The sequence below is a fragment of the Catharus ustulatus genome, chromosome 17, assembly GCF_009819885.2.
Source record: "Catharus ustulatus isolate bCatUst1 chromosome 17, bCatUst1.pri.v2, whole genome shotgun sequence".
Lineage (NCBI taxonomy): Eukaryota > Metazoa > Chordata > Aves > Passeriformes > Turdidae > Catharus > Catharus ustulatus.
Genome location: NC_046237.1, coordinates 1,439,110 through 1,450,462, shown reverse-complemented (window position 1 = coordinate 1,450,462; position 11,353 = coordinate 1,439,110). Strand labels below are relative to the sequence as shown.

Below are 11,353 nucleotides of genomic sequence, written 5' to 3'. Positions count from 1 at the left end.
ATCTGGTGATTCCGATCCTGCTGCTGCCGGTGGCGGATGTGCTCGGAGCCGTGGGGAGCTCGGATGGGCACCTGTACCGGGGGGTGGGGACTTCAGGTGTGACACCTGTACAGAGAAATGCCAGGGGATGCTGGGGGGGGTCTCAGGTGTGACACCTATACAGAGAGATGCCAAGGGATGCGGGGGGAAGCCCAGGTGTGACACCTGTACTGGGGATATGGGGGTCTCAGGTGTGGCACCTGTACCGGAGATGCGAGGAGGGGGGTCTCAGGTGTGACACCTGTACAAGGGAGTGCGGGGAGGTCTCAAGTGTGACACCTGTACCGGGGAGTGCAGGGAGGTCTCAAGTGTGACACCTGTACAGAGAGATGCCAGGGGATGCAGGAGGGTCTCAGGTGTGACACCTGCACTTAGGAATGCCGGGGGGTCTCAGGTGTGTCACCTGCACTCAGGGGTGCGGAGCCGCTGCCGAGCAGCTCCGGGACTTTGCGGGATCTCTCCCATGGCTCCAAAGCCGCTCTTGGAGAGGGCTGTGAACGGGAAAACCCTCCAGGTACGACCCCGAGCGTCAGGTGCAACTTCTCGGTCCTTCCCCGCCATCCCACGGCTCAGCACCGAACATCCTCAGGGAGAGCGGCTCAGCCCTGCGGGCCGGGGAGGAAAAGGCTCCCCGAGAGCCGAGGGGTGCGAGGGGCTCTCGCTGCGGGGCTCGGGGCGAGCTGTGGCCAGCGGGGTCCCCGGGCCGGGGCTCCCCCGCTCCCCGGTTGCATAACGGGCCCGCGGGGCTGGGGAAGGTATTTCCGCCCCGACGTGTCCAAAGATGACAAAGGATAGGAAAGTGAGGTGCGCTGAGTTTCCCTGGGCTGCCTGCAGTTGCTAGCCTGCAGGACAACAAACCCGAGCAGCAGAAAGTTTGATTGCGATACCTCCTTCGAGTGGATTTGGGGAGCGAGGGAGTGAAAAATGGAAATGCGGGGCGGGTGCCAGGCAGCCCTCGGCGCTGCCGTGACTCACCGGGGCTCCGGCTGACCCCGGCGCTGTCCCCGAGGGGCGGCAGAGCTGCCACCCTCCCCAGAACCCTTCTGTTCGTGTCCTCCCCATCCCTGCAGCAAAGAGCTCTGTGCAAGTGCAGCCGCACGGAGATGCCGCAGCGAGAGGCAGATGCTGCTCCTTTTACACCAGTGAAAACCATACATTGAGAGACAGCCGCGGTTCATGACATGCCCGGCTTTATTTTCCTGTTTTCTTTTGCTTTATTTTCCTGTTTATACATAGGACATGTAAACACACACGGGTTGTCTTGGTTTCGGAGGCTTCCTTGGATATTTCATTCTTGCTAAGCTCCACGTGTATCAGTGGAAATCCGTGGGGTTGCTCCTCTCCTAAATTGATCTAAAATTAGGAACAGAGAGAGGTCTGTGAAACGCCACCAAACAAATTCACCGATTCTTAATTTTTCTTTTCGTCTTTGTATGAAGAATTGAGCCGGCGGTAATTAGGAGCCAAAACCTGTGCCAGTAACAAGATGGGTATTAATAGAGTGCTGCTGAATTTAAAAGACATAAATATAAGCTGGGGACTTCGCTTTTCTGAATGATTTATTCAAAGGTAAAAGCAGCAGCAGCCTGAGCTTGTCTCTGCTGGGAAGAAGGAAAACTTCTGCACAGAAGCCCCGTTGCTTTGAAAGGCTTTGCAGTTCCTGCAAGTTTTGTTTAAAAAGCACACACTGGGATTTTTAACATCATCCATATTTCTTTCTTACTCGCTCTCTAACTTTCTGCTCAACAATTAAGTGCTTGTGCTGCAGACTGAGAAAGCCGCAGAGCTGCCTTGGCCCGGAGCTGGGAGACGTCATGGATTCCTGAGTGTGAAGTTGCAGGAAAGCCCTCAGTTTGGGAGATGGAGGCGATCCAGGGGTTTCCATGGCACTGGGATAAACAGGAGGAAACAGTGAGGGAATCCCGTTATTTTACAGCATTCAAAGACTATAAACACTCGGAGCAGGGAAGGAAGTGGCCTTTCCCTCTCTAGTAACCCTCATCTCAGAGCAGAGAACTGACTTCACTTCAGGAACACGCTCAGCCCAGCTCGGATCCCTCTGAGCACCTCCAAACACTTACTGAGGAGGCGAGCAACAGGGGTTCCCTCTGTCCGGGCAGCACTGCTTGAAGATGGTTTAAAGGACATTTTATTTTTTTCCTTTTTTTTTCAATTTTTTTTTTTTTTCGCTATAGAATTTTTTTTTTTTTTAAATTCCTGATGCAGCGAGAAACTGCCTGCAGGCTGGTACACTACCACCACATCATGAGGTCTATGGATCAAGGTAGGTGTGAGTGCTGCCTGTCCGGGTGCTGTGTGCGTGTCCCCGTGTCGCTCCCCTCCCGGGGCTCGGCGGGTCCCCCCGGGCCGGGCTCGGGCCCTTGTCCCCAGCCCTGGGGCAGGCGGGGTGGGCAGGAGGGGTCACCGGAGGGGCCGTGGGGCAGGGACCGGGCCAGAGGGGCCTGGGGCAGGGACCGGGCCAGCAGGGACCGGGCTGCCTTCAGCTTTGGGGCGGGTTGGTTTGAAGCGATCCGCCACGGCGGTACGGATCCGTCTGGAGCAGCCTCCTTTAAAGTGCAGCCAGGGGGACTCTCCTGTTCCAAGGCATCACCCCAGCAGTCTCTCTGACTAACCCGGCCCTTAACCCTTGCTCCGCCTGCGCCTCGGGGGCTCGGGGCTCCGCCGAGGCTGCGGCAGCGCTGCCCGGGGCTCGCTGCGGGGGTGTTCGGGGTGCTCGGGTGCGGTCCGGGCCGTGCTGCGGGCGGGGGTCGGGGCTGGGGGCGGCGTGCGGGGCTGCAGGAGGAGGCAAGAGTTAAGGGCGGCGAGAGGAGGAGCCAGCCCCGCTGTCAGCGCCGTGCCCGGGGACAGGGGCAGCCTTCCGGGGATGCTGCGGCTCCCTCGGGCATCCTCCGTGCTGGCCAGCCGGGCTGCGCGCCCGGGGAGTCGGGCTCGCACGGAGCGGGGCACCGGGCACCTCTCGGGGTGATGCAGGCTCCGGGCACGGCCGTGCGGGGCTCTGCGGGGCCGGCCGGAGGATGCTCGGGGAGAGGGAAGCGCTCGCTGCCCGCAGCTCCGCTCCTGCATCGCGCCCGACCAGCGGCGAGCTCGGCTGGGACAGCGCTGCCCGTGCGGGGACAAGGGACAGCAGGGACAGAAGGGACAAGAGGGACAGGAGGGACAGGAGGGACAGGAGGGACAGGAGGGACAGAAGGGACAAGAGGGACAGGAGGGACAGGAGGGACAGGAGGGACAGGAGGGACAGTAGGAGCAGAACGGACAGGAAGGACAGAACGGACAGGAGGAGCAGAACGGACAGGAGGAACAAGAGGGACAGGAGGTTCAGGAGGGGCAGGAGGAGCAGGAGGGACAGGAGGGACAGGAGGAGCAGGAGGGACAGGAGGAGCAGCAGGGACAGGAGGGACAGGAGGGGCAGAGAACGGACAGGAGGGACAGAACGGACAGGAGGGACAGGAGGGACAGGAGGAACAAGAGGGACAGGAGGGACAGGAGGAGCAGGACAGACAGGAGGGACAGAACGAGCAAGAGGGACAGGAGGCACAGGAGGCACAGGAGGAGCAGCAGGGACAGGAGGCACAGGAGGAGCAGAACGGACAGGAGGGACAGCAGGGACAGGAGGGAAGCGCTCCTCCATCCGGCCGCTCCATCCCCGATCCCGCCCGCGCTGGCAGCGCCCTCGGCCGCTGAGTCAGAGCCGGGCCGGAGCGGAGCGGGCTCCGGGGGACGCGGCTCGGCTGCCTTGGAGGGGCCTGAGGAGCGGCTGTTTGTTTGCTGCTGCGGAGAGAGCTCCCCGGGCACCTGCCAAAACACACTCGTTAACACCTACACCCAGAGGGGATCATCCGAGAGCTCCGAGTCTCGCACAAGCCAATGGAAAGGCTCTGGAGTGGCTTTATACCGCCTTAGGATCAGACCATTGCCTGCCTCGTGTCTCCTCGGCTTTCTCCAGACAAAACTCCCTCTCTCCTGAGCGCTCCAGCTGCTCTTAGTCACTCTCACAACAGCCCGTGGAAGTTATTTTGCTGCCGAGCAGCAAAGGGAACGCGGAGGTTTCGTGTGCTGTCAGTGATCTCACCTGCTGCAGGACAGGGACAGCAGGGCATCAAAACTCAGGGACAGCAGGGCATCAAAACTCGGGACAGCAGGGCATCAAAGCTGAGGGCAGCAGGGCATCAGAGCTCAGGGACAGCAGGGCATCAAAGCTGAGGACAGCAGGGCATCAGAGCTCAGGACAGCAGGGCATCAGAGCTCAGGACAGCAGGGCATCAGAGCTCAGGGCAGCAGGGCATCAAAACTCAGGGCAGCAGGGCATCAGAGCTCAGGGACAGCAGGGCATCAAAGCTGAGGACAGCAGGGCATCAGAGCTCAGGACAGCAGGGCATCAGAGCTCAGGGACAGCAGGGCATCAGAGCTCAGGACAGCAGGGCATCAAAACTCAGGGACAGCAGGGCATCAGAGCTCAGGACAGCAGGGCATCAAAACTCAGGGCAGCAGGGCATCAGAGCTCAGGGCAGCAGGGCATCAGAGCTCAGGGCAGCAGGGCATCAGAGCTCAGGGACAGCAGGGCATCAAAACTCGGGACAGCAGGGCATCAGAGCTCAGGGACAGCAGAGTATCAGAGCTCAGGGCAGCAGGGCATCAAAGCTCAGGACAGCTGGGCATCAAAGCTCAGGACAGCAGGGCATCAAAACTCAGGGCAGCAGGGCATCAGAGCTCAGGGACAGCAGGGCATCAAAGCTGAGGGACAGCAGGGGCATCAGAGCTCAGGGCAGCAGGGCATCAAAGCTCAGGGACAGCAGGGGCATCAGAGCTCAGGGCAGCAGGGCATCAAAACTCAGGGACAGCAGGGGCATCAGAGCTCAGGGACAGCAGGGCATCAGAGCTCAGGGACAGCAGAGTATCAGAGCTCAGGGCAGCAGGGCATCAAAGCTCAGGACAGCTGGGCATCAAAGCTCAGGACAGCAGGGCATCAAAACTCAGGGCAGCAGGGCATCAGAGCTCAGGGACAGCAGGGCATCAAAGCTCAGGACAGCAGGGCATCAGAGCTCAGGACAGCAGGGCATCAAAACTCAGGGACAGCAGGGCATCAAAGCTCAGGACAGCAGGGCATCAGAGCTCAGGGCAGCAGGGCATCAGAGCTCAGGGCAGCAGGGCACCAGAGCTCAGGACAGCAGAGTATCAAAACTCAGGGACAGCAGGGCATCAGAGCTCAGGACAGCAGGGCATCAAAGCTGAGGGACAGCACCGGGGGCAGCACCACAGCCCCTCCCTGTGCCGGGCAGCTCTGCTTTCCTCAGAGCCCTGCAGCCACAGCCCAGAATGAAAAGCACTAATTTATTTCTTTTATTTCCAGATGGAATATTTGGGAGTAGCCAGTGGAGCAGTGCAATCAGTTGCACGACAGAGCCTTGAGGTGCTCCAGAAAGAAAATGCTCCTGGGCCCCAGAGTGTATTTTTGCCTTATGCAAATGTTGCTCCTGTCAGTGCTGCAGGGCTGATCGGAGCAGTCTCTGCCCCCGACTTGCCTTTGTGCCACAAGGCTGCTCCCAACATTTCCACGAGGAAAAAGCAGCACGAAGCTGCAAGGGGTTAATAACACATGGCACTTTTGGGATCTGCCTTCGGGAGGATTCCTGCACCCACAACAAAGTGTCAGAGTCTTACTAATGCAGGGTGTGTAAATGATGATGTGCTAATAATTTTAAGCCCTTATCCCCTTTTATGATTGGAGCAGGCTCAGGATGAGGAATGAAGGCTCTGCACAAACACCCTGCCAGAAAAAGCTGCTTCGGTGCCTTTGCTCCCCGAGCTGGGCTTCAGCAAGTCTCAGCCAGGGCAGAGATCTGTCCCATGTGTCCCCAGGTCCCTGTGGCACCCTGGGGTCCCACAGCTGTTAATTCTCTGTCCCTTGGCCTTTGTCTGCTGTGGGACACCAGCTGCAGTCAGCAAATGATTCCAGAGTCTTTCGTGCAGGGCAGGAATCACATTCACAGATGGGACGCTGACAGAACTGGAGCACTCTTTTATAATATTCCAATAGATATTCTAAGTGAAATTTCATCACTCATTTCTTAAAAAATAGCCAAGGATAATAATATCTTAGAACTTCTTTTCCACTACTGGCCTAATCTATTTTTTTAAAAACTATGATATGTGCATTCCTTTGGTTTGCCCAGCAGACTTCAGAACTTAATGGGAACGTGGAGATATGAACAATTTTTCCATTGTCCTTCCTTGCCAAACCACTTTAAGCTTGAAATTGGGGGGTAATATCTGTGACTCAGCCTGACCCCAAAATTGAATAGTGTGTGTGCTTGTGCCTCTCAAAGGAACTACCAGATATTTCTTCCTTCTCTCTCCCTCCTTTTTTTTTCTCTAATAACACTCCCCACACTCCAGACCAAGCAAGCAGTCACTCACAGTCTGAGCTCATTTTAAAGAGCTTGGATTAAGTCCATGTGCAAGTTTTAGTTGCCTGTTAAATTTCTAATGCCTGCCACATACACCATTAGAACACTTAGATTTTTAAGACAGCATTGACTCATATTTTCTTTGGGTTTTAGCAACTAAATAGACATGCAGCTTTCTTAATCCACTTTTCTCTACTTCTTTTTCTTTTAAAAAGTTTAATGTAGGTATTGCAGTATTAGTGATCCAGAGTGAGTTATGTGTCATGTGGGACAAATAATAATTAGCAGAGACATTTCTGAGATGAAATAAAATTTCCTCATCTCGGAGCATCCTCTGATCCCTTGCATTAGTGAAGTTATTGGTGCAGGGAATACAGGGGGGCAGTACAAGTAGAAACTGAAAATAGGCAGTGCATTTAAACACTGAGCAATAAGTTAAGGACTCTAACTCACAGTTTTTATTACACTAGAAGAGCTCTTTTTAGCTTTGTTGTTGGATTCCCCGTCCCTCAGTGCCTAGGTAGTCCAGTATTCACATTCCTCTAAAGTTTTATTAAAGCACAGCCCTGCCAAAGGCCAGCACGGATCCAAGTATGTGGAAAAGGACTCCTTCCATCCTGCAGTTCCCTGAAATGGCAGCACAGTGTATTTCCAGTTCTGCTCTGTGTGGAGCCTGCTGCAAGCATACGTGGCTGCAATTTTTGTTAATGCTGCCAAGGACAGGCTTTGCTGCAGTCCTTGAAACACCTTTTTGGCTCATGAAAACAGCTTTAGAGAAAAAAAGCCTGCAGTTAGTGCTGACTCCCAGATGTCAGGGTGGGTGCTGACAGCCCAGGCAGAGCTGGGACCAATCTCCATGATCCTGGACACAGGAGAAATGCATGGAGGATCCTTGCAGAAATGAAGGGTCTGATGTGAGAATGATTGAGATTTAGGAAAACCAGTATTTCTGGTTTTGGACAGTCTATCCCAGCCTTTCACTCCAACCCTCATGGAAATCAAGCTTTGGGAAGTGTCTGTCACATTGTTTGGGTTTTGTTCTTTGATTTGGGTGATGTTCCTGAGTGTATATACTGGGCTGAAGAGCCCACAGCCTGTTGAAGTCTAGGAGCTTCCCTGCCTTTCCTTCACCACTAATTATTAATGACAGGCTGTGGGCAGTATTTGTCAGTTATGTAGTTATTAACAGCTCAAACTTAAACAATTTATAATGTTTTATTTTCATTGTGGGCTCAAGAGCCTGTTTTGGGTCTAAACTAAACTCCACTCAGCCTTTGGAAGGCTCCAAAAACTACAGCTGTCACTTGAGCTGAATTCTGCAGCTGCCTGCACCTACCAGTGGCTTCTCGCCCCTCTAATATCGGTATTTTGTGCATTTGTAATATTCCTGCTATAAATAACAAACAAGTAGGCTCAAAACCAGCCCACAGAGAGTTCAAACTCCCATCTCTGTGCACTCAGAGCTTGTCAGACTGGTTCCTGTAGGTTCTGAGCAGGGATTGTATGGGGCTGGTGTCCTCATGTGCCCTGAGAGCTGCAGGGGGAGCAGCAGGGACACACTGCACTACAGCCCGCTGCCTCCTGCTCCCTGACATCTGTCGAGCTGTCTGCTGGGCAGAAAACCTTGAATCCTATAAGCTGAGCTAATTCCTGCGTTTCTCTAACACTTTTCTCATTGCTGTCTTGTCACCCTCATTCCTGGCCAGAGTCAGAATTGATGATTACGTGTTTGATGAAACTCCTCTGCATGACACGGTCCTCTTGGAAAGCAAAAGGTACATTTTCCATCTGTGCAGTACTACTAATCCTAGGAGTAGCTGAGGATAAGTCTGCAACTTCACATGCCTAATGGATTGCAGGCAAGCTGGGAAGTAAAGGATGGGATAGAGCTTGAGCAGAAGTCAGGGTTGTCTCCCCATGCCCTCCTGCCAAGCATCTCTACCTCACTTTAAAAGTTCAGTGTTTTTATTTGTGTCCTTTCTTTCTGTGGCTAATACAATCGATGCTCTCCCATCGTGCTCCCTGTGGTGTTAGCTGTGAGGATGGCAGCTCTCTTCAGTGCTAAGCCAAGATCAGCAAGTGTGTTTCATTTTTCTAATGAATTTCAAACAGAATAGCCAATGATAAAAGGCCAGTGCTCAACAAACAGTGAGGATCACTGGACAACAGATAGAAACAATCCAATTTAATAGGTGTTTAAACAATTCAGAACAAATCAGGAGAGAGCAGCCCAGGTTCCCCAAGGATCTGTGAATACCTCAGTGAACATTGTGTCTGCAGGCTCACCTGCCCTGTCTGACAGCCACTTTCCCTATTCCCTGGCACCTTCCAGTAACAAATTAATGCCACAAGGGCTGATTGCAGTGTGACTGTTTGGCTGCTCCCCGAGTGCCCTGTCAGCCCCAGCCCTGTGTGGTGTTTCTGCTCACCCAGAGCTGCAGGGGGACTGCCCAGTGCTGGTCAGAGACTCAGTGAAGAACCCGACTGCAAACTGCAGGGAAAGTCTGAGTTCTTGTCCTCTGGACGAGCAAAGGATGGAGCAGAAGGGTGTGATGAGAAGGCAATTTGTCATTACTTGGCTGGACACATTAATGAGAAAGGCAGTAGGTTTTAGCACCACTGCAGAGATTCTGGTTCATGTGTGCTTTAAAACAGACTTTCTGTGACCTTAGACAAGTAATGCAGGGTTGGATTTATCTTGCAGTTAATGCTGCCATGCTGACAGGCTTAGCAAATAAAAACAAGCTGAAGTAAACACCAAAATACTTCTTTAATGATCTTGGTCCCTCTGCCCTTGCCTCCCTGCCCTGTCCACAGACTAGGAGCATTTTTCAAACTCACAGACCTGATGACAGCCATGTGCACACTCATGAAGGGCAGCACACAGTGAGGGAACAGCGCTGTGAGCACAGAGCCCTGCACACACAAACCCAGGGTCCCCTGAGCACAGAGCCCTGCACACACAAACCCAGGGTCCCCAGTTCCTGGTGGGTTCAGCCCCATCCCGAGGGCAGGAGGCTGTGGAGGCAGTGACCAGCACCCCAACAGGGCCAGGCCGAGGTGGGATGAATGGAGTCAGTGTGGGGGTGGCTGGGGGCACCTGGGCAAGCTGGCAGCACCCGGCTGTGGCCAGCAGGGAACGCGGCAGTGCTCATCCTCTGCAACACAGATTGTGAGCAGGACAGGACGAGAACAGAGCCTTGTGCACCACGAACCCGCTGCCTCTAAAGCTGCTCCGGCTGTGACAGGCTGTCCTGAGCTTACAGACACCCGACAGCTGCCGCAGCTGCCCTGGGAGCACATGGTGCGGGATGTGCGAAGCCTGGAGAAGGCGAGGGCAGCTCCCGCACCCTGGGAGAGGTGCTGACCCTGGAACCTCCGCAGAGAGCGGCTGCGGTAGCACAGCCCGGCACGGCTAACGCGGGGGGACAGCGCGGGGAGGCTGCCCAGAGGGCAGGGAGAGACTCGGGCAAAGAGCAGGAGATGCTCGGGCAAAGAACAGGAGATGCTCGGGCCAAGGACAGGAGATGCTCGCCCAGAGGGCAGGGAGATGCTCGCCCAAAGAACAGGAGATGCTCGGGCAAAGGGCAGAGAGATGTTCGGCCAGAGGGTAGGGAGATGCTCGTCCAAAGAACAGGGAGATGCTCGCCCTAAGGACAGGAGATGCTCGCCCAAAAAGCAGGAGATGCTCGCCCAAAAAGCAGGAGATGCTCGCCCAAAGGACAGGAGACGCTCGCCCAAAGGACAGGAGACGCTCGCCCAAAGGACAGAGATGCTCGCCCAAAGGACAGGAGATGCTCGCCCAAAGGACAGGAGATGCTCGCCCAAAGGCCCCCGTTCCCGGGGGTTCCCGAGCCGGGGCAGCCCGCGGTCCCCGCCGTTCCCAGCCCGGGTGCGGCGCTGCCGGGCCGGTGCCGGCTCCTCCCCGGGGGCGGCCCCGGCGCAGGTGGCTGCGAGGAGCAGGAAGCTGCCCCGCTGCCGCCCGTGCCGAGCCGAGCCGAGCCGTGCTTTGCCGTGCCCAGCCGAGCCGAGCCGAGCCGTGCCCAGCCGTGCCGCCCGCGCTCGCCGTCGGGGCTCCGTGCCCTCCGCAGCCCCCGAGCCAGGGCGTTTGTCTCTCGGAGTTGCCCCGCTCCATCCCCGCTCGGCTCTCGCTCCGGAGGCACCGCGGGGTCGCGGCCGCGGCTCTCGGGGCTCCCTCGCCCCCCGGGCCGCAATGAGCGCGGCGGGCCCCGGGCCCGGCCCCGAGCCCGGCCCGCACGATGGGGACCCCGGGCCCGGCCCCGGCACGGCCCGGCCCGGCAGCCCGCAGGAGGAGTTCGACTTCTCCGTCCTCTTCGACTACGACTACCTGAAGCCGATCGAAGGTTGGTGAGGAGCCCCCGGCAGCTCCTCGGGGCTGGCGCTCGCCCGGCAGGTGCTCGCCCGGGGCTGGTGGCCGTGCCCCTGGATCGGGACATCGCTGCTGTCCCCAGAGCCGTGCAGCCAGCCGCGGGGAGCTGTGGCAGGGCTCAGCAGCATCCCGGCACGGCTGGGCGAGCTGCGGGCACCGAGCGCTGGGGCGTGCAGCCCCGGGAGCGCCGAGCCCGGCAGGGCTGGCACAGCTGCCCGGGCACAGCTGGCTCCAGCCCGGCGACAAACACCGCCGGCTGGAGATGAATTTGAGGAAAAAAAGAAAGATTTGCGGGCTGTTCTGCTTTTCTGGGCTTGTGCTGTGATACTGTAAAGTGCGGTGGCAAGTGTTGCCTGGCTTTCCGAATGGTGATTCTGGCTGTTGATGGTACCGAACAGGGATACTTGCCTTGAAATACAGATTTGTGTAAGCAAAGCCAGAAGAGAGGACCCGGAGGAATGATTTGTTGGGATGTTGTCTCTAAGATACGTTGGTT

The 11,353-nt window shown here is 56.4% G+C and overlaps 1 protein-coding gene across 1 annotated transcript in view; it reads left to right on the top strand.

Moving 5' to 3' along the window:
• Positions 1-10,680: 10,680 nt before the first annotated feature.
• LOC117004462 (nuclear factor of activated T-cells, cytoplasmic 2-like) overlaps positions 10,681-11,353 on the top strand; it is a 72,054-nt gene continuing 71,381 nt past the window's right edge. Inside the window, exon 1 of the mRNA XM_033075238.1 lies at positions 10,681-10,831. Within this exon, the coding sequence (XP_032931129.1) occupies positions 10,681-10,831 (151 nt within the window). The remainder of the gene's footprint in view (positions 10,832-11,353) is intronic.